General features: G+C 33.3%; 1 protein-coding gene and 1 non-coding gene across 2 annotated transcripts; both read right to left on the bottom strand.

Moving 5' to 3' along the window:
- Window positions 1-2,592: 2,592 nt before the first annotated feature.
- Window positions 2,593-2,698, bottom strand: LOC131174232 (U6 spliceosomal RNA). Its single transcript, XR_009144480.1, has one exon. It is a non-coding gene; the product is annotated as a U6 spliceosomal RNA (small nuclear RNA).
- Window positions 2,699-12,921: 10,223 nt separating this feature from the next.
- On the bottom strand, window positions 12,922-16,548 carry LOC110659254 (probable xyloglucan endotransglucosylase/hydrolase protein 30). The gene is made up of 4 exons (XM_021817131.2): window positions 16,198-16,548; window positions 15,973-16,073; window positions 15,378-15,586; window positions 12,922-13,560 (listed from the first exon to the last, which is right to left on the bottom strand). Exons 1-4 carry the CDS (start codon window positions 16,394-16,396, stop codon window positions 13,032-13,034), a joined length of 1,038 nt encoding a protein of 345 aa, XP_021672823.2. The 5' UTR covers window positions 16,397-16,548; the 3' UTR covers window positions 12,922-13,031.
- Between the last annotated feature and the right edge of the window lie 6,462 nt (window positions 16,549-23,010).

A 23,010-nucleotide genomic window follows, 5' to 3' on the forward strand; every position in this document is an offset into this window, starting at 1 on the left:
AATGTTCAGTTATGATTTGATAAATTAAAATTCTCGAGCAGAGTCATTTTAACAAATGATTTATTTTATTGGCAACAAATATTTTAATTTTTGAAATTTTGATTGAATTTCAAGATTTCCAAATTTTTTGCGAAAATTTTGGCAAGGTATTATATATTATATTTTAAATTATAGTTGTGCACCACTGAGTTCACCACCCAGTGATAACTTTGTATACTGTCGCAGGTGAAAGTAAAGATAAAGCAGCTGAGTGAGATTTCCGATAGTTGCGCCTTGAAGACTCATTGGGATTAGCTTCGGGTATATTAGAGGTATACCCTTGTACATTTGATTTTGATATATACATGTAATTATATGTATGTAAATTGTTTGAGCAATTGTACAAAAACTCTTGTAATATTATTTTGGTATGTAATGAAATCAAATTGTTGTAATCTTAATTTGAGAAATTCTTTACTTGTACATTTTTGTAATATTAATTTTATTGTCCTAATGAGTATGATATTCAAATTTCCTCTTGAGTTTTGAAACCCATGTATGGCTTGAAAATTGAATTGAGTTGATTGTGTTGAATTGGGATATGAAAATGATTTGTATTGGAGTTGTGGTTGAGAAAACATATTGGAAGTGTTTTTCCTTTCAGGTTTAAAGAACTATTTTCTCAAAATACAGCTAGCACTCTGCCGAAATTTGGAAAAATTTTTGTGATGCTAGATTTTAATCGAGAATTTGATTTATGACTTAGTGCCAATTAAAGTTTTTTAATATTTGATAAAAATTACCCACCAACTTAAAATGAACAAAAATTATTTTAAAATCTCTTGTAGTATATTTAATGGGTTATCGGTAGGTGAAGTACGGTAATTCATTAGGTGTACTACGGGATCATGTTATGCCTTACGGAAGAGTAGAGTGTGACATATGTACTCTAAGAAATGTTGTGTACAGTTAGTGGGCCATGTGGCGTGCCTAATTAGTGTAAGGCATGAGTACATAGGATGAGTTATGACAATATAGGGCCCTAAGTGAGGGTGTGAACACCACTATGACTGTGTGGTCAGGGCAAGTTTATAGCATTAGTGGTCTAAAGAGGGATAAGAAGTTAATAACTATGGTTTAATGGGAGGTATTGCAGTAACCTCTGTAATACTCTCGATCTTTGTACTATAAGCTACAGATTACAGTGCCAACATGGGATTATTATATAGAGCTTCATGCATCCCTATGGTGTTCCATGATGAGGTTTGCATACAGCTTCTGTTTTGGTATGGTTGTGCCATAACAGAATTATGTTTCTACAAAGGAGTTAGGCAACTCCTTGTTAGGGTTTAGAGTCCTTGAGATAAAGTATCGGAGGTTATAATTGGGTGGTAACTAGAGTCAATGGCTCAGTTATCCTAACTTAAGCATAAAGTTATAATAAGAGTTGCCACGAGATTAAAGGATTCGATATGGTTGCAATGTAATGTGGCACTTACTAAGTGAGACCATCTAGTCTTCAGTATGGAATCTTGATGGTTTTGGCTTTAGAGTGTATATTTTGCCTATAGTTTAATGAAGATAGCATCTTCTTTGTGTGGCAGTAAGATACAGAGTATGACTCTGCTCTCTAAGGAAGACATGAGGTTATGAATAATGTTCATAGCCTATGAAATAGCATTATAAGGAAGTGTGCAGTATGATAGAGAGTTGGTGGCTCAGGTACCCTAAGGAGGGTATAAGTTCCATTATAAGAATCATAAGAGATCAAATTATGACATATTAGTTTTGTTGAGTTTAGTAATGGGATTGGTTTCAAGTACTTTAAGTTTTGGCTAATTTAGTGGAAATGGGAAAAGCGAATCCCTATAGATCTCCTCCTCGAGGTAGTAGAGGGTAGTTTATAGTTTAACATATAGGAATAAAGATCACACAATGAATGCATGGCTATTGTTCCCTGAGTTCCTTCTTAGCTTCTGTAACACCCTAGGCAAATCCCACATCGACAAAACACGGGAGAGATGCTGGGTTTATAAGTTGATGGTTCGTAACCCCTATTGACGCGTTTTAAAATCGTGAGGGCTTTAGCCCAGAGTGGATAATATCACTAGTGGGCTGGGCCATTACATTTGTGGTATCAGAGCCGCTCCGCGTGCAACCTTGAACGATGGTGGGGCAAACCTCAGCGAGGACGCTGAGTCCCATAAGGGGGGTGGATTGTAACACCCTAGGCAAATCCCACATCGACAAAACACAGGAGAGATGCTGGGTTTATAAGTTGGCGATTCGTAACCCCTGTTGACGCGTTTTAAAACCGTGAGAGTTTCGGCCCAGAGAGGATAATATCACTAGTGGGCCAGGCTGTTACATTTGTGATATCAGAGCCACTCTGCGTGCAACCTTGAACGATGGTGGGGCAAACCTCAGCGAGAATGCTGAGTCCCATAAGGGGGTGGATTGTAACACTCTAGGCAAATCCCACATCGGCAAAACACGGAAGAGATGCTGGGTTTATAAGTTGGCGGTTCGTAACCCCTAGTGACGGGTTTTAAAACCATGAGGGCTTTGGTACAGAGCGGACAATATCACTAGTGGGCCGGGCTATTACATTTGAAAATTTTGGACCATTTCTCGATTTGTGCCTGTCATCCTTGTGCAGGGGCCATGCTAATCTTCTCTGTATTGTTCCAATTTTATCAGATGTAATGGCCCGGCCCACTAGTGATATTGTCCGCTCTGGGCCGAAGCCCTCACGGTTTTAAAACGCGTCACTAGGGGTTACGAACCACCAACTTATAAACCCAGCATCTCTCCCGTGTTTTGTCGATGTGGGATTTGCCTAGGGTGTTACAGCTTCTTACTACCCAAGATGAGATTCTCTAAGCACAGAAAAGGATAAGGGCAGTAAGTCAGCGGAGAAAAATCATAGAATAATAGTAGATAAAAGAAGTGCATAAATGAAATTTAGGATAGTTAGTTTAGATGCAGCAGGAGAGATAATATAAATGCTACTGGAAGTGCTACTTAAAGTGGTCAGAGGACCAATTTTGAGTAACACAGAAGCATAGATGAGTGGCAGAGATAGTAAGAAGGGGTACAAATTTTTAGAGTAATTATCAGGTCAGAAGTAAGAACAAAGTTAAGAATTAGAGTAGACAGACTGTTATTCTAGGCAAGGTAAACAAGATAAAATGAAAAGCAAGATTAGAAGGCCCAGAATAAGACTGCATCAGCGAGAACAGTTGATAAGATACTGAACCCAAAAGTGCAAAACTTGGAGTAGCTTGTAATTTGGGTAGTGTCAGGGGCCAGAATATTGAGTTAAGAGTTGTAGGATCAAGATTAAAATCATATTATATCTATTCCCCATTCCCAAGGTGGAGTAGCTAGCAATCTAACAAGATCCCTTTAACCTATTGACAATATGAGGAAAGTTAGGCGGGGAATGCAATTAGAGTGAGCAGTACTTAGAGGGTGTACAATGGTGTCCAAAACTATCATATTAAGTAGAGAAGCGAAGCTAGTAAGTAGTAAGTTAGTATAGGTCAACCTAATGGTTCAAATAAGCATAATGAGACAAAAGAATGGTAATTAATAGCACAAAGGCTTTAGGTTAGACTGCAGAAATGGTAAAATAGAAGTAATAGACTATTATAAAAAATTAAGTGGATTTCTTTAGTGTGACCAATAGAGTCACTTATGCGGAAGCATTAATGATGGAATAACAGTAGGAGACAGAATAAGAAGAGACAGGTATAGGTGGTAGTCATAAGTCACTAGAAAGTACGAGGATCAGCGTGATAGTAATATGTAAGACTAGGGTTAGTTCTAGAAGAATCTATTAGTAAGAGGTATCTTCTAGAATATAGTAGAAGGTAGGGGTGTAAGATAAATGATGATAGGTATGGAATACAAATGGAGTATAAGTGGACATAGTTAATTAGAAGATGATATGTCAAGTGGGATAGTGGTACAACAGAGGGTTGGTGCAACTAATGTCTTATAGAAGGCACAATAACTTTAAAGAAATAATGAAATTGGAAGAAAACGATCAAAAGATAAGGGTAAATTTGAGGTTAAAGTTTGGAAAGCTATAGACAATAGATGTGGCTATATTAAGGAGAATGAATGCGTAACATATCTTGACAGGGATTGTGGTAGAACACACATTCACCACTACCTGTTAGTTCAAGTGGAATTTATAGGTTCAATAGGCCATATTTAATGATGATTACAATTCCTTACAAAGGGTATTAAGGGATGATAATGCTATGATAGTCAAGTTGGTGAAGGAGGTACAGGAAGAATCCTCCATGGTGAATTATATGCGTTGCATAATATAGGTAGTAGGTTATTACCATAGTGTTATATGATATGAAAGATGTGCTAGTAGGAGCCAATTGTAAAGTCAAAATTACAGAAGTAATAGATCTAGTAAGCAAGTTAGGACTAAAAAATAAAAACAAGGGAAAAGTTAATGCTAACGTGGTGGACATCTTCAAAGGAAAAAGTCAAACGGGTGAAAAAGGGCAAGGTTGAAGACAAACAAGATGGACAGTTAAGCACTATTGGTGTTATAAGTTCAAAACTTGAGACAAATGTTAAAGTGAAAACACAGTAGTTTGGAAGATATCATTAATAGCAAAAACAAGAAAGAGGAAGCAAATAAGACGCAAAGGACAAAGGAAAAGCTCAAGAAGAGTTAGTTACAAGGATGAAAAGAACGAATGAGTATACTAGGAGCGCACTAAGGGATGTTTTAGGATAATTTATGATGACACAACAGGAAAAGAGGCGTAATAGAATTTCAAGCTAAGTGCCAGATGTCTCCGAAGGTATCTTAAACAGTAAGACGTTTCAAGTAAAAGTCATGTTAACTGGGTTACTAGAAATTTTTCATGTTAGAGAAGAGACCCAAATCACATTCTTAGGTTGATTGATGGTGAGTGAGACATTTAGCACTTAGATGGAGCTCTACACAGTTGGTTACCTAAGATGGATAGGAGTTGGTACAAGGACCTAGTTAGTTTCATGAAGTAAATTGGAAGTTTGTAATATCATGGAATTAATAACTACATGTGCTTTAAGCATGGAGAAAGTCTTACTAAGAGAAAAAAAAAAGATTTTGAAAATCCAACACAATAGCAACCCCCCCTTCCTTCTCTCTCCCTGATGCTATTTCCCCCCCCTCCCCCCCCACCCTTTCTTTTTATTTTTGCATAAGCCAGCCACTAGCACCCCATCAATGAGCTTGTCGACCCCCATAATAGCTCCAGACAACTCCAGCATGATCCAACGGGGACAAAAAAGGTGATTAGCGATGAAGGATTTCGAAGAAAGAGAGAATGTAAAGCCCAAACTTCCCTCACCATTTTCAGTGGTTTTTGGCCACCAAATGGCAACCTCTCATCGGCGAAGGAGTCTCCACAATGCTAGCTTCCTTTTCCAACCAGTGGCAGCGAGTATGGTGGCCGGAATCACGAAAAAAACAAGTAGAGAGAAAAAATGGGTCTTTCACCCTCTCCGACTAGATTCCAGCCAATCCAGCAGTCAGATTGATGATCTGAGACCACTAATGAACTCAACATGTTGAAACCTTCAAGTTGGGACTAACCCTACTTTGATCGTATGTCGTTAGAAAAAATGATTATCGGAGGTCTTAAATTGATCGATGAGATTTTTTAGCTTTTTTAGTAATTGGTTTTGAGAACTAATTGCATGATTTTTTTTTACGTGTTTTGAGCTTCGTGTAGGTGTGATAGGATCAACGATAACTCACTAGCACCAGGACTGAGTTTCCAGCTTCATCTGGAAGCCCGACAGTCTGTCCCTAAAAGTGGTCAATATTGTAGTCAATTCTAGCATTTTCATACATTCCGAATACATTTTAGGTAGCAGAACTAGTAAAGGTAAACCCCAACTCAAGTTTAGTGTTTTTTACCTAGGTTTTTAGGCTAGCTGATTAATTTGTAAAATATTCTTGGCTTAGTGAAATTAAGCAAAATGAATTTAATTAATACAAGAATGATGTGGAGGATTTTCATGAATATTTTTATGATTTTTGAAGTACTGAAAATAATTATTTGGACTATAAAGAAGTTAGGAACTTGAGCTAGAGATTGGAAATCTGGACTTAGATTAGGTTTCTTGTAGTCCCTGGATGAGCATTGTAGTTATTGTTGTAGGCCTTATCGCTTAACTTAGTTTCATTTCATTGCTATTATTTTTCTTTTGTTTCTTGTATTTTTCTTTTCTGTATTTCATTATTTTATGTCTCACTAATATTTAAATTTAGTTCTAGGCATCTAACATAGGTGTTACATATATAACCACTTAATACCATTAATTTTCTTTAATTAAAATAATATATTAATACATTAGTGTGGAATTCTAAGAATTAAAGAAATATATATATTGATAAATAATTAGATGAACACAATAAAAACTATTGACTAATTGAAGAAAATGCAGTTAAATTTGGAAATAAAATTTCTTCTCCTAGAACAAATATTAAGTAGAATGAGCATTCTACTCAAAGAGTTTAGATATTGTTTATAATTATAATTTCTTTAACTATCTATTTAATGTATTAATGAAAATGTATGCTCATATAATAACTATATATATATATATATATATATGTAGTTAGTTAGTTAGATAGTTATTATATTAGGAGCATCCCCCTATTTGTTACATTATAATTTTCTGTGTTATGTTGCCTTAGGGATAAGTTGGAGTTTATATATATGTATTATGGATGTGGAATTCTAGGGTAGGTACGGCTTGAGTAATTGCTGTCTCCCATAGATATGGATGGGCGGGGTAGGTACGACGGCTTATGGATTGTTGACTCTCGCCACTGCGATATAGGTATGATGGCTATATGGATCAGTGACTCTCGCGGAAAAAGGATTAAGAGAACATGTTGGATTGCAGAGAGTTAGGGTATGGGATCGGCACCCAATATGTATTATGGGTGCTTGTGTAGCTCCAATTTATCTTCTTGTGTGAGGATTAGATAATTTGTTTGTTTAGTACATTTTCATTAATAGGACTGCATTAGAAATAGATAGTTAAAGAAATTATAATTATAAACAATATCTAAACTCTTTGAGTAGAATGCTCATTCCTACTTAATATTTGTTCCTAGGTTGCAGGAGAAGCAATTTTATTTCCAAATTTAACCTGCATTTTCTTCACAGATTGAGGTGCTCTTAGTCAATAGTTTTTATTGTGTTCATCTAATTATTTATCAATATATATATTTCTTTAATTCTTAGAATTCCACTGTGACACTAATGTATTAATATATTATTTTAATTAAAGAAAATTAATGGTATTAAGTGGATTATATATGTAACACCCCTATGTTCGGTAGTGCGTTCTACTGTTCCGGTGACCAGTGTCTGTCCGAACAGCTAGGATGCCTAGAACTAAATTTAAATATTAGTGAGGAGACATAAAATAATGAAATACAAGAAAGAAAAATACAAGAAAAACAAAAGAAAAATAATAGCAATGAAATGAAACTAAGTTAAACGAGCTAACACCGCAGCGATGGGTGACCGCACGGGAAAGTTACGGTGCAGGCAATAGCCGACCCCAGGACTGCAAGGAACCCTCAAAATTTAGTTTCGAGACATAATTAAAAACTTATTGAAGTATAAATGTTATTAGAAATATCAAAGAAAAATTAATTAATTAGTATAAAGAAAATTGAGAAATCGAGAAAACGACAAAACTCTGTGTTACTGAAAAATCGAGAATGCAACCCGAATAGGGGCATTGTGGTTATTTGACACCCCGAGTTGACTTTTGACCTCAATGTCCATTAAAAATAAATGATATAAACTTTGAAAATGTCATGAAAATTAAAAGAGTGGTACCTAATATAATTAGTTAAAGTGTGGTGGCCAAATTGCAAATTTTGGAAACCTTGTATAATTAAACATTTAATTATTGTTTAGTGCTCCACTAACTACATTATGAGAGACAAAATAAGTCTTAGTGGGCAGAAATTGGTCATCTTCAACCTTCACAAAAAACCAGCCGAAACTCTCACCATTGAAAGAACTCCATAGCCGTCCATGGTGAGCTCCATGCAACCTTGATCAAGTCGCCTTTTTCACTAGTTTCCTTCACTAACCATTGTCTACACACCTTAGGCAGCATACTTGGAGCAAAAAGAAGGAAGTTTAGTGAGGTTTGAGCAAGCTACAAAAATAAGTTAGTGTCCAATTCTCTTCCTTCCTCTAGTAAAAGTGATGCTTGGGTTAAGGGATGTTGTTTGGTGAAGAAAATTTGATGAATGGTTGAGTATTGGAGTTGAGCCATTTTCGGCAGCCATGAAGGTTTGTAGTGTTTGAGTTTTTCTTACCTCTAATCGATTGAGATTAAGGTTGATTAACTCAAATAGAAGATGTAGTAAATTAATATCCAAGGATGTGCATGTTAGTGTTTGAATTAAGGGTTTGAAATGGGACCTTGATGCTTTGGCAAACTGCCATGTTTGGCAGCCTATAATATCATGAATTTGTGTGTGTGAATATGAAGTTTATTAATGAAATATGATAGTGTTAAATTGTGAGCAGCATGTGTAATTGATATTGAGGTATGAGTATATGGAAGTGTATGTGTAATATTGATATTGAGATATGTTGAATTTTGGTGGAAGTGAATGTTGAACTTGAATGATATTGTGTGCATTGAGCACTTGAGTGTTCTGTCCAATATGCTTGCTGGAATTGTGTTTAGTATTTGTAGAAGTGCTATGAATGAATAATGAAGTCATGAGGAGGAGAAGGAATGTCAAATTGGAAGTGTAATTGTCTTGTGCAGGTTGTGTGTTGTTGGCAGTACCTAAATTAGGTTATAAGTGCAAAACTGTGAACCCAATTGGTATGAGGCCAATGGAGGGTGAAACTAGGCACCAAATAGGCCAACTTTCATGTAGAAATGTTACCAAAATTCTGCCTAGAAACTAACCTTAAAAATGACCAAATCCGGATTAGTGACTTGAAAGCCTGAAAATTTACCATTTGGGCAGCAGTTAGTGTTTTAGCCATAACTCACTCAAACTAGATCCAAATGACCTGAAATTTTTACCATGAATAGATTAGACATAGAGCTACAACTCTTATGAAGACACCAAAACCCAGAAATAACCATAAGCAAGTCAAAAGGCTTACACAAGTTCGGATATAAAAACCCCCAGAACCAGAAATAACCTAAAAATGACCTAAAGTTGCCATTTTAGTGCAATCTGTCCAGCTTTAGTAAATTGGCCATATCTTGGTCTATACAACTCAGAATGACCTAAAATTTTGCCTAGAGTGTAATAAGACATAGAGCTACAATTTTGCTTCTTTGACCAAAAGCTAAAAACTAAGAGAAATAGGACTTTAAGCTAGACCAATCTAACACACAAAAATTGAGAACTTGACATTTACATACAATGATGCTTGAAATAATTTGGCAATGAATGCCAACTTATGAAAATGGTAAATTGCACTATATTGGTAGCATATTGAAATACAAAATGTGACATATTGGTAACATTAAACCTAATTCACCTAGAGTGCATCAAGAGTCAACATTATAGGTTGACTAAGGAAAACAATAGAATTAAAAAAATTAATTATTGAACCTTATTGTTAGAGACAGTTTAAATGAGTACTGAAACACTTCAAATTGTATGTTTCAGTTAGCAAAGACTCAAGGAAGGGGAACGAAACACTGAGTTAGGGCCAAGAAGTTACTCTTCAGAGGTTTGTTCACAACAGTTATTTCTTTTGAATTTTTCAATTGAAATAAATTATGACTATTTGTATGTTATTGTTTTAAATTGTGGAAATTTGTTTGAATGGATATTTGATGGATACTTATTGCTTGAAAAACATTGCAAATGGTTTGAAACCACAGCTATCATGTATATTGATTGAATTCCTCGCTAGCTTGTCTAGTGGGACGAATTGACTTTGAATTCCCTCTCTGACTGAAGTGTTGAGGTGTGTGTCAATTGAGGACGAATAGGATGAGTACTCATATTATTGCTAGCTAGCTGTGTTATTCCTCATTAGCCATCGGCTTTTAGGACGAATTGGACTATGAAATCATGATTAAGCTGTGTGTGTGATTTATTGATATTTATTGTAATATTGTGAAATGGAGTTTAAATTCTTTATGACATTCTCTGTCTTTTGAATTTAACTATGATTTTAAGTATCCACAGTTCATATGATTTATGATTTATGGGTTTAAATTGTATTTTCTTAATGTTGTACAACACTGAGACATTGGCTCAGCGATAGCTTTTTCATTCTTTATGCAAGTAGACAGACAGACGAGAGAGTAGAGTAAGTGCTACATTTTGAGATTTCACCGGGTATATTGAGTATATTATATTTTGTAATTTTTGTTGTAATGTATGTGCACTGTATGTATATATTGTACTTGGTCTTGAGTAGTTGTAAACTAAAATTGTAAATTATTCTCGCTTGTAAAAATATTGTGATATATTTATCTTATCTCAGCTTTTGGAAACACTGAAAAATTGATTGTTGAACTGAGTTGATAATGTTGAGAAATTTATTATGTTGAACAAATTTATTGGAGTTTGGGATTGTAGAAATACATTGGAAGTACTTTTTACAGGTTTTTGAAGAATTATTTTATTCAAAATATAGATGGCACTCTGCCAAAATTTTTACAGAAATTATTGATACTCAGATTTGTTATTTTGTTTCACTTCAGTTAAAAATTTTTAACACCTGTCAAAAGTGCTCACCACTGTAAAAAGAAATAAGAAAAGGTTTAAAATCCCTTGTAGTGTATTTAATGGATTATTAGTAGGCGAAGTTTGGTAATTCATTAGGTATACTACGGGATCATGTTATGCCTTATAGAGGAGTAAGGTGTGACAATATATGCTGGGTTTAGAGTTAAGCTGGGCTCCCCCAATTGTGCACGTTTGACGTCATTAGGCTAAGATAACCCAAATTTATTTATAATATTTTATTTTATCTTGCATGTTTAGCCCTAAGATTGGGTCTAGTTATGAGTGTGAGAACAGTGAAATATTAAAAAGAATCAATAACAATAAAAAATGTAAATATTTAATACAATTATTTCCACCATATATCTAATGAACTCTTCTCTCTTTATGATTGATAAAAGTAAACGCTCAACGGAAGAATACTACTTATAGCACTATGTTACATTTATAACCTACCTCTAATTGTCGCACAACCTTGGAATGTTCATTATTTATGCAAAATGTAGCATCCAAATATTAAAATTAGTTTTAACTAAGCATTTGGATTCCTACATTGGCTTAGGAATGGTTGATGCATACTTTAAATCAAACATTTGATTCCTACGTACATTCACAAAACTCTTGAGCAATTAGATGGAAAATTAACTCATTTGCAAGGATTTGTGCAATTTTAATCAACTAAATAAAACTCCCTATTGAATGTCTAAATGATGCTAATAGCTTAACACAAGTCCTGGCAAGTTGGATTAAACACACAAAAAGGCAAAGTAAATTAAGATAAAGAAAACCAAATTAAGCACCTAATATTGGTCCAAAACCAAATTTGACCTTCAAATTAAGCAAGGTTGAGTATCAAAATTAGAGTATGTGCAAAAGACAATCCATTTATTACCATAATCATCTTCAAACAATGCTAACGAAGAGAAGATGCTGATTTTCTTTTTCACTACAAAAAAGGAGCTCTGGAAATTTCCATCTACCAAGGGTTGGTCGGTAATATATTTTACTGATGACTTACCAACTAAAATTAGATAGACTAGTATTTAGATTGTAGGTAAACTTTACTAACCACATTCTTAGCTATTGTTAAGTTTATCAACCAATTCTTTCGTCGGTATATGGTGGAATTGTCGTTGGCATTTTTCAAGAACAGATTATAAGCTATGAGTGAACTAGCTACAATACTACTGACAACATATGCGTTAGTAATTACCAACAATAGAGTTGCAACCAATAATTTTAATAATATCAACAAACGCAGCAAGCAAGAACAAAGTCAATTAACTGCTTAAAACTCTTAATTTGAACTAAGGCAACTCCAAGAGCAACTGAAGAAGGGGAATAGCTCGATAGAGTTAGCAGAGCAAGAATGCAAAAAAAAATTGACCCAACCAAATTAAAGATGAATGACTGTAAAGCCACTACAAGTAGATCATTGTCATTTCTCATGATAGGAAGCATTTCTCATGATACTCAAGTTTGTTAGAGACTCCCAGCTTTTACTGGATCATTATCATTTCATTATGGGTGTAAACAAACCAAGCCGCTTGAAGCTCAATTTGGTTAGTTTATAAAACGAGCTGATTTGAGCCTTACTTTTAAACTCATTTAATAAACAAGTCTAACTTGAGCTCAATGGTATTTAGCTTGTTAAGACTCGCGAGTTGGCTCGTTTACAATTATCGACAAAATCTACATATGGCTCCTTAAGCACCCCATCATAGGGCTCCTCATTGCCTTTACATATGCATATACTCAAGGCTATCATCTATGAAGAATAGATGTGAAATTGATAGAGCACCCCTTGCTACTCTACAACCATGAATGAGACCTCTAGTTTCCATGTCCCTAAATAAAGTAAATAATCCCTTCACACAAATAATGAACAAATGGGGGGATAATGGGTCACCCTGCCTCTAACCGCTACTAGGAATAGGTCCAAGCTTCCTGCCATCCTGAGCAATAGTATAAACAACTGAAGTAACACACATCATAACCCTCTATACAAAACCCTGCCCAAACCCCAATTTCACCAGTGTATCACATAAACACTCCCACTTAACCCCATTATAAGCCTTACTCATATCTATTTTCAAAGCAATCATACCATCTCTACCCAATTAAACTTTTTTTAAGTTATTTTTTAATAACATTTCAAAATTATACTCTTTCAAAAATAAGTTTAAATCATAATTTTAAAATGATCTTAAATTACATCACCAAATCATATTATTATATTTATAAACAAATATATAATTAACATAATATGAAAATGGTATCACATAATATGATCATCATTATTAGAAACAACACGAGTTTTGCTCCGCCGCCTTGATCGACGTTTATGGCTTTGATGGCTACCGCCAAACTTTAACCTTCCGGTATCTTTAAATCGCTCCTTCTCAACTGGATCAATAACGCATTCCGGCGGTGGTACGGGATACCTCAACGTATCATAGCAATATGAATAATACATGAAACGTTGGCGAAACCTACGCATAGCGAGACGTTGCTTGCGAGTGATGATGGTATAATCCGCTGTGTCTAGGCGGGCATTGCTTTCGGAGCAAGTGGAGGCCATGGGAATTTGCTGGATGGGGTCGATAGGGCAGCCCTCTAAGACTAGATCTTTATATTCGGACACAAATGGTGAATACTTGTAATTAACCTTGTACTTGCCTCCTGAGGTTGCCCAATTTGAGGCATCCCATATTGTGGCGTATAAGGACATTGGCTTTGATGGGTATTCGCTGCCCATTGCATCATTGCGCACCACCTCTCGAACTGGAACATTGTCAATGTAAAATCTGAAAATATATGCACACAAATGTTCATATTAATTATTGAGATCAACTAATGACTAATTCATGATCAATAAATTAAACGAATAATTTTATATAATTAAAAGAGTAATTAATTAATTGATCAAATATCATACTATAATAATCAAAGAGTAGAGAACCTTTTTATTTTCCGTCTCCTTATATATAGTAATTTAAATATTTTTTTTTGTCACTTAAATCAATTGAAATTGGTTCAATTAATACTATTAAAGTTGTTGAGAAAACCACTTTCTTTAATATATTAAAATTTAATGTAATTTAATTATAAAAACTCTAAAATAATTCAAATCATTTTTTCAATAATATTTAAAATAATATTTTTTTAAAAGTTTTTTTTTTTTTATTTTCTAATCATGAATACTAAATATAGACTTATAAACGATTGAATTGATAGAAGGAAATATTCTAGAGAAAATGAAAAACTAGAATAGAGTGAAAGAAGAAACACTAAAAGAGGCTGCTTTTTAGGCCAAATTGGCATTATATTGAAAGCGAATATGGCCTAAAAAGCAGCTTAAACATTATCTTTGTAGAGCTCACGCTTGTCCACTAGTTTATATATCCAAACATCTCACACGCAACTCTCATCTTTATTTCTTTCTCTTGTTGGCTCAAACAATTCCATTTTTAAATATTATTAAAAAATAAATTTTGAAAAATATTATTTTATTTTTATTTTTAAAATTTAGAAAATATTAAATTTAATTTTAATACTCCTTAATTAATATATTTAAAAAATATATATTTTCTTAAACAACAATTAATGCCAAACAGACTCTTACCATTGAGATTAGTGCATATCACAATTTTTTCAGCTTTGGAATTAGCTGAAATTTGAAACCTTACCATTTTAAAACCTAATACATCCATTAAAAAAAAAAATCAATTTGCTTTTTTTTTTTTTACCCAACTCAATTTGCTCTTTAAATTGAGCAGTTAAGGATAATTAAATTTAAAATTATAAAATTGGAACAACAGATAATTTGACAAAATAAGTCAATTTAATCTAAATTATGCTATGCGTGCTAAAAAAGCAAGTGAGAAACCTAAATAATTAATGATAAATTATATTATTATCTCTAAATAAATTATTATTTAAGTATTGAAATTTTAGAAAAGTAATAAATAAGTTTTTCTATTTTTTTTAAAAAGTATTTTTATTGTTATAATTATTAAATATTTATTAGACTTATCAATTTTTATTTTTAATTTCAGAATGAGATTGAAAGAAATAAAAATGAACCAATAATTATTGAGCAGAAGGGGCAAGAGTGAAAGAGCATACTATCAAGGTGAGTAGAATTTGATTCAAATTTAATAATTGAGAATTAAAATTTTAATTCGATTTATTAGATAATTCAATTTAGTTTAATTTTATTATTTAAAAAAAAATTAATTATATGAATCCAGTTGAACTAAACTAAATCGACCGAAATAAGTATAATGTCGAAAGATAAATGACACATTGTTCTCTCTAGCTTAGTCGTTTAAAGAATATCATGCATTGAGTGGTCTAGTCTTCAATGGCTATTACATGTTCTTTTACTCAACACATTGATAAAATCATGATCGTCTATTTTTATTTGAATTGATCTCAGCCGTCTAACTCATTCCATATAAACTTAACATTCACTTTACCCTAATCTCCTAATTTTTAATTTTTATTGAAATTTAAATTTAATATCTCATTCAATATCACTAATTAATATTAAAAATTTATATATAAAAAAAAAAGTTTAATATGAATTTTCAAAGAACGAAAGAAAGAGGAGAGAACTCACATGATATTCTTCTTGGTCCAGAGAATGCTGTACCTATGGAACTCCTTGGAGGGATCGAACCATAATTGATATCTCTCTTCTCTGCCACGGCTAGTGCTACCATTTCCATACAAGTTTGTCTGGAACCTCCATGGCTTCCCCTCTATGTTTCCCAAGAACTCGAAGTCTAATTCATCGTGTCTCTTCTCAAATACATCCGCGTTGGATGTCTGTTTTTCATAAACGAGAAATTTTTTCAACTACTCGGAATATTTGTTCCTTTTCTTACATACATGTAATCCATACTTAAATTAAATATTTGTATTGAAATTCAAATAAAATCAAGCAAAATGCATAAATAATTGTAAATATTAAAGGTCTTAAATTCTTAGGAATTTTATTGGAAAACAAAAAGGTACACTTGATTATTGGCAAAAAGATTTAGAACCTGATTGAGATTGTCATTTAAATTACTTTTAAAAATATTATTAAAAAATTAACTATTTCAGAGTTTTCAAGACTAAAACACACAAAATTTAATTTAAAATTAAAATTTAATAATCGGTAAAAAGACATGATTTTCAATAAAAATTAAAAGCTAACAATGATGACTTACATAGAAGGCAACACATATCCCGGCGGTATAATCTGCGGGCAATTTGATGTTGGCGCTGAAGAATCCATACTTGTACATTTTTGACGAAATAAAACCCGAACCTGATATTAATTTTTTCCTTTTCAGGTAATCAAATCATTGTCTTTATCTCTGTATTATTTGCCAAATCATGATAACAATATATATATATATATATATATGGAAAAATAAGAGATAGATGTATACCGGTGAAGCGGTCGAGGAGTAGACGGACGCTTCTGCCATTTGGAGAACGAACAAGATTTCCATCGCCGAAGAGAGGGGCATAACCCTCATCGAAGGATATGGTAGACAGGTTGAAACCTGCAATATTCCCAACGCTTAACGACAACACAAGCACGACACACAAGATATGAGAATTATGGTAACATGATGAACAATCCATTTCTGTTTTTTCTTTTCCTTTATTGTATCTTCTTCTTAATTCATCTCGCCTCAATCCTTCAATTCTTGCTTTCCCTGAACCTGAAAATTTGTGTATATATGCCGCAAGAAGAATTTGAGAGAGAGAGAGAGAGAGAGAGAGAGAGAGAGAGAGGAGACGGACCGAGAATGGTCTTAGTCTGCTGGCGTGTTGTTTTAAGTTGTATATGGACAATAATGCCCTTCAAAATGTATCGATATTACCACAATTGATAAGATATAAAACGCATTAAATTTTTCGTTATTTATTTTTTATTTATTTATAGTAATAGAAAATAAAAAAATTTATAAAAAAATAATAAAAATAATAAAAAATTATAAAAATAAAGGATTTACACCATACGTCGGTTAATCGTGTTCCCTAGAATTTTGAAAATGAAAAAAAAAATTAACTATTTTATTTTACTTTAAAGTGAATATATTTAAAAGAGATTAAAAGTAGGTTATGTAACTAAATATTTCAAAAATAAAAATAATACAAAAATTATATTTTTCAAAATATAAAAATTAAATATAATTTAAATTAACTTTTAAAATTATAAAAAAATTAAAGAATAAATAAAAAAATATATGAATTAATCAAAATACGAAGAAATAGTTTTCACATATAAAATTAAAAATTTTACAGATACTATGAAAATTAGTATTTTTTAAAGCACTATTTTCCATATTTAAAAAATTTATTAATTATAAATATATTATTACGTAAAAACAATACTATAATTTGCCGCCAAACAGAAGCTTCTATTGTCAATTATTCATTCCGATACTACGTGTTGCGTGTGATTTTGAACTTTATGTGGAAAAAGCAAAATTGACTTTAAAAATGTTGCGAAATTACGACAATGCCCTTGTGAAATGAAGGTTGTCATTAAGTATTAGGTGATAATTGGAATTTGCAGTTAATAATATGGATGGATGCTATTGTTTGGTTAGTAATGATTGGGGATTCCAACTGATCTATACAATAACCAAAACTAAATGGGAACCTTTAGGATGGTGGAAGCTGATGAAGGTGATAAGGATGCATGTGAGTTTTATTATCTAATCTATTGCAAAAGATTCCATGCAACTATCTACGACTTTCATCTAAATTTAAGGCCAGATAATAACTACAATGCAAAATTATTTAAAAAAATTATAAATAAAATAAGAAAATAATAATAATAATAATAATAATAATAATAATAATAATAATAATAATAATAATAATTATTATTATTATTATTATTATTATTATTATTATTTTAATATTTAAATGAAAGGAGGGTTTCAATTCAAAGTCAGTATAACACCAATTTTATTGATAAATTATAGTAGAGTTTATAAATTATCAATTAAAAAAAATATTTAGTAGGATTTTAATTCTCAATTTAATCATGAGAGTATTGATTAAGGCTCTGTTTATTTTGTAAAAAAATAATTTTTTGTAAATATTTTTTTAATTTTTTTAAACATTTAAAAAATATCAACCAAAAATTTTTTTATCAAAGAAAAAAACTAAATAAATATTATTTTTTATTTATACATAACATAATTATATATCAATTACTTTTTATGAAAAACTTTTTTATAAAAAATAATTATTATAGAAAAAAAAAATATATATATATATATATATTATTTTTAACGAAACAAATCAAACCTCTAATTAAATAACTCTCGTTGGCTATTATTATTATTATTATTATTATTATTATTATTAAATATGTCAAATTATCATCATCATCTCTCTGTATGCCAAATCCATAACAGTTAAACATTAATTTTATTTGGAAAAAAAGAGTTTGTTTACATATTTATCATCATCATCTTTCTGCATACAGTTGTCATGATTTTAACAGTGGTCTATATCTATCATTGATCTGTGTATGCGTGTGTCCTATTTATAAAAAAAATTCCATAATAATTAAACATTATTTTTTAAATGGAAAGAAATGATAAATTTGATCCCTAAATTTAGCATCAATATGTTGAATGAAGCATAAAATGCAAAATTAGATTTTTTATTAAAAAATATTTTTAATATTGAAATTGTAGAATATTTTACTTTAATTTTTAGACTTGGAGGAGAGTAGTACAACATGACCTAGAAGTATTACATATTTCTGAGAATTTAACCCAAAATCATTTAGAATGGAGAAAGAGAATCCATATAGCCGACCCCAAATTCTTAAGATAAAGGTTTAGTTGAGTTTTAATTTTGATGTGAGAATAACAACGTAGAAAAATAAATAGATAATATTTTTATTTTAATTTTTAATTAAAATTTTTCGTCACTGTTATAGTTTATTGGGATTGATAAAATATGAAGATGGAAGGAACAAAGGAGAGAGTGAAAAGATAATATAAAGAGTGAATGACCAAATGGTAACTTTTATAAAATTTGAGAACCAAACTGTAAAATGAAAAAAATTAATTTAGCCCCTCTATAGGCACTTGCACAAAACTGAAAAAAGAAAAAAAGAAAAATTATATCACCCAATTTGTCAAACTCAAGATAAAATTAATCCAATTATTATATTTTTTGTTTAATTAAAATTTATTAATTGCCAATTTTGGAGAATAAATTAATATTTAATTCAGTTTTAAATCATTCTTTTCAGCAATATTTGTGTTTAATTTATTACTATTATTTTAGTAGTTATTTAAAAAAATCATTTTAAATATATTAATATAAATTAAATTATTTTAATTTAAGTTCAATTAATATAAATCAAGATACAAGGAACTAATTTTCACATACAAAATTAAGAATTTTACATAAATAATATCTCATCATATGTCATTGGGACTATAAAAAATAATTTTTTTAGTGCACTATTTTTTATATTAATAAAAACTTTTATTATAATTTATAGTCAAATAGAATCATTACGAGAAAACATAAGTATCATTTATGGATTTAGCGATAAATAAAAATTTTGTCATAAAAATATTGATCAGCAACGGATCTATTACTGATACTTCACTAATCCGTTGCTCATACTCTAGCAATGAGAATTTCAATGATAGACTAAAATATATGGTTGAAAGTTAATTTTTTAAATTAGCTATAAATTATCAGTAAAAGATTAGGCACTGAAAATTTCACTGCTAATAAAATTTAACATAAATCAGCAATAAATTTGTCACTAACTTTTATTTTTATGATGGATTTAATGAAAAATTAGTGACAAATCTATCGCTAACCTGTATTTTTGTGACGGATTATCGATAAATTTGTCAATCTATCACTGATACCTATTTTGTCACGACCCAACCTATGGGCCGGACCGGCACTAGGACCTGGGCCAGCCTAAAGCCCCCGAGGCCCGTAGTAAGCCTTAACTGTTCATTTACCCAATTCTAAGGCCCATTGGGCCCAAATTCAAGAAAACAAACGGACAGAGTCCGGCCATAAAATGGACTTTCCAACGGGGAGTTTTCGACTCACCCGACCTGTAAACACAATATATAGTCAATTGGGGAGCTCAGCTCACCCTCCACATACTCATCAACATAAAATAAATGGGAGCTCAGCTCCCTCATCCAATCCATCAAACATGCATAGCACATTTAAGTTTACAGGTCCAAAAATAATAATTTAGTTTACAGACCCAAATCAAATAAACATTTCTAACACATGCGGAAATTCTAAGATTTAACAAGTTTATACAAGCAAGAGTAATCGACTGCGAGGAGAAAGCGAGTTAACCTCAAAAAATATCCTCCGTGGCTGTAAAAATTTTTGAACAGAGTGAGCGTTCGACTCGGAGAGTAAAATATCAATCTTAACTATAATCTCTATAACTATCTGAACTCTAATGCACCCTGTAGCGTGAAATGCAACATCAACATCATATTCACATCATAGCATCAAAAAGGTAATTTGGAGCACTCACGCACCCTGTAGCATCAATCATAATATATTGGGAGCTGATCCTCTATCTGACTCTCTTAGATCCAACTCAGTGCCGTGAAGAACTCAAGCGGACTTTCGCTTAATAAAACAAATCGAGGGTCCCATCGAAGAACTCAAGACGTGACTACCCCTCTAAGGAACGTGTCCCAGCGAAGAACTCAAGCGTGACTACCCCGTCCTATCCATAGTCCACACCACATCGCACGCACGCCAACGCACGCACACTGCTCCAAATTACTACAACAACACTCATGGCACATTAACAGTTATGAATGCAACATAAATTGTGCCTAGAGTTTAACTACATAAATATATATGCATATAAGTGATGCATGGGCATGTTTGAACATATAATAATATCGAAATTATAATTAAAATTAATATTTTACTCACAGACTTGACGACAATCACATGGCGGTGGGCGGAGGAAGAAGGCATCGGCTCACGACAATTACATTACATTTATTTAACACAAATGACTCAATACAAATAAAGAAAAGACCAAATACGCCCTAAGTCATGCCGAAAATCCTACAGAGTCTCCCTATACCTAGGACCTACCCAACCTGCAAAAGGGCTCAAAACACACTTCTATATCCACAATCCATATATCCACAACTCAATCACATCACACAGCCCATCCTGGGCCCATCAAATCAATCATTCATCACAATATGGAAAAATTTCAATTTAGTCCTTATAATTGATCATTTTTGCAAAAATTGCCCAAACAAGCTCTAAACATTATAAAACTTTGCCGCGTCCTTAGCAATATTACTAAGCTATTGCAAAAAGAATCGTAATTTTCTAAGCTACCACGAATATTTTATGAATTTTTAATCCTATTTAAGCACTAGAAAATTACGAAAAAGCAAGGTTCGGGTTTACCTTTGCCGATTCCGACTTCGGGAACGCAATCGGGATGCCTGACAATGGTGGGGTAGCCAAAACCTCGATCCAATTCGGAGACTTTTCCGGTAGCTGATGCATGCGTAGGAAATTCACAGTCCGGACAACCGCCGAATTTCCGAATTGAGGATACCTACACGGCCCAATAATAATATATAAAAATCAGGGTGTTACATTCTTCCCCCTTACGTAAAAATTCGTCCTCGAATTTTACACAAGGCAGAATAAAGCACATGATTATACATTGAACAAATAAGGGTACTTGCTACGCATGTCCCGTTCTGACTTCCAGGTGCACTCTTCCACCGACTGACTCCTCCACAAAACCTTAACCATAGGGATCTGTTTTGATCTCAGCTGTCTCACTTGGTAGTCCACTATGGCTACAGGCTGCTCCTCAAATGTCAAATTTTCTTTTAGCTCTATCACATCCGGCTGCAGTACATGAGAAGGATCGGGAATGTATTTCCTGAGCATGGAGATGTGAAACACGGGATGAACGTGAGAGAGGTTGGGTGGTAGCTCAAACCGGTAGGCAACTGCTCCAACTCTATCCGTAACCTCAAAATGTCCGATATACTGAGGTGCCAACTTGCCCTTCTTTCCGAATCTCATGACTCCCTTCATTGGAGATACCTTCAGGAATACATAGTCGCCCACCGCAAACTCCACATCCCTCCGTCTGGGGTCTGCATAACTTTTCTGTCTACTGAAAAGTCCTCGGATCGTTCCCTGATTAAAGGAACTACCTCTGAAGTGTACTGCACTAGGTCTACATCATGCACCCTTGCTTCCCCCATTTCTGTCCAACACAGAGGAGACCTACACTTTCTTCCATATAGTGCCTCATAGGGTGCCAACCCTATGCTGGAGTGATAACTGTTGTTGTAGGCAAACTCCACTAAAGCTAGCTGCTCATCCCATTGACCTCCAAAATCCAAAACACTCATGCGAAGCATGTCTTCCAGTGTTTGGATCGTCCTTTCGGACTGTCCGTCTGTCTGAGGGTGGAAAGCCGTACTGAAGTTCAACTGTGTGCCAAGTGCCTCCTGCAACTTTCTCCAAAACCGAGAAGTGAACTGGGACCCTCTGTCAGATATTATGGAAGCCGGAACTCCATGCAATCTGACTATTTCTCGAATGTAGAGCCGCATCGTGCCCACGAGTATGTAGTCTTCTGAGTAAGAAGTGAGCTGATTTGGTAAATCGGTCTACAATTACACATATCGAATCATATCCTCGCGTGGTACTAGGCTACCCAGTCACAAAATCCATAGTACTCATTTCCCACTTACATTCTGTGATAGGGAGCTCTTGCAGCCTTCCTTGACGGTCTCGTGTTCAAACTTCACCTTCGACAAGTCAAGCACTTGGACACAAAGTCGGCTATGTCTCTCTTCATGCCATTCCACCAATAGCTATCTTTCACATCATGGTACATCTTGGTGGAACACAGGTGGATCTTTATGATGTATAGTGTGCCTCTCGCATGATTTCATTCCGGAGGTTGTCCACATCGGGCACTCAGAGCCTAGCACCTTGCACTAGGGCGCGATGATTGGCTACCCCAATCTCCCCACCTTCACCTTCTTTGTACTCTTTCTATGATCTTCATCAATTGTTGGTCTCTGTGCTGGGAAACTCTAACTCTGTCCCTCAAGTCTGGCCTCACTGAAAAGTGAGCCAACAATACCCCATCATCTGAAAGATCTAGGATTAAACCTTGATCCATCAACTCATGTACCTCTGAATCAACGATCTCT

This window comes from Hevea brasiliensis, chromosome 15 (genome assembly GCF_030052815.1).
Source record: "Hevea brasiliensis isolate MT/VB/25A 57/8 chromosome 15, ASM3005281v1, whole genome shotgun sequence".
Taxonomy (NCBI): Eukaryota; Viridiplantae; Streptophyta; class Magnoliopsida; order Malpighiales; family Euphorbiaceae; genus Hevea; species Hevea brasiliensis.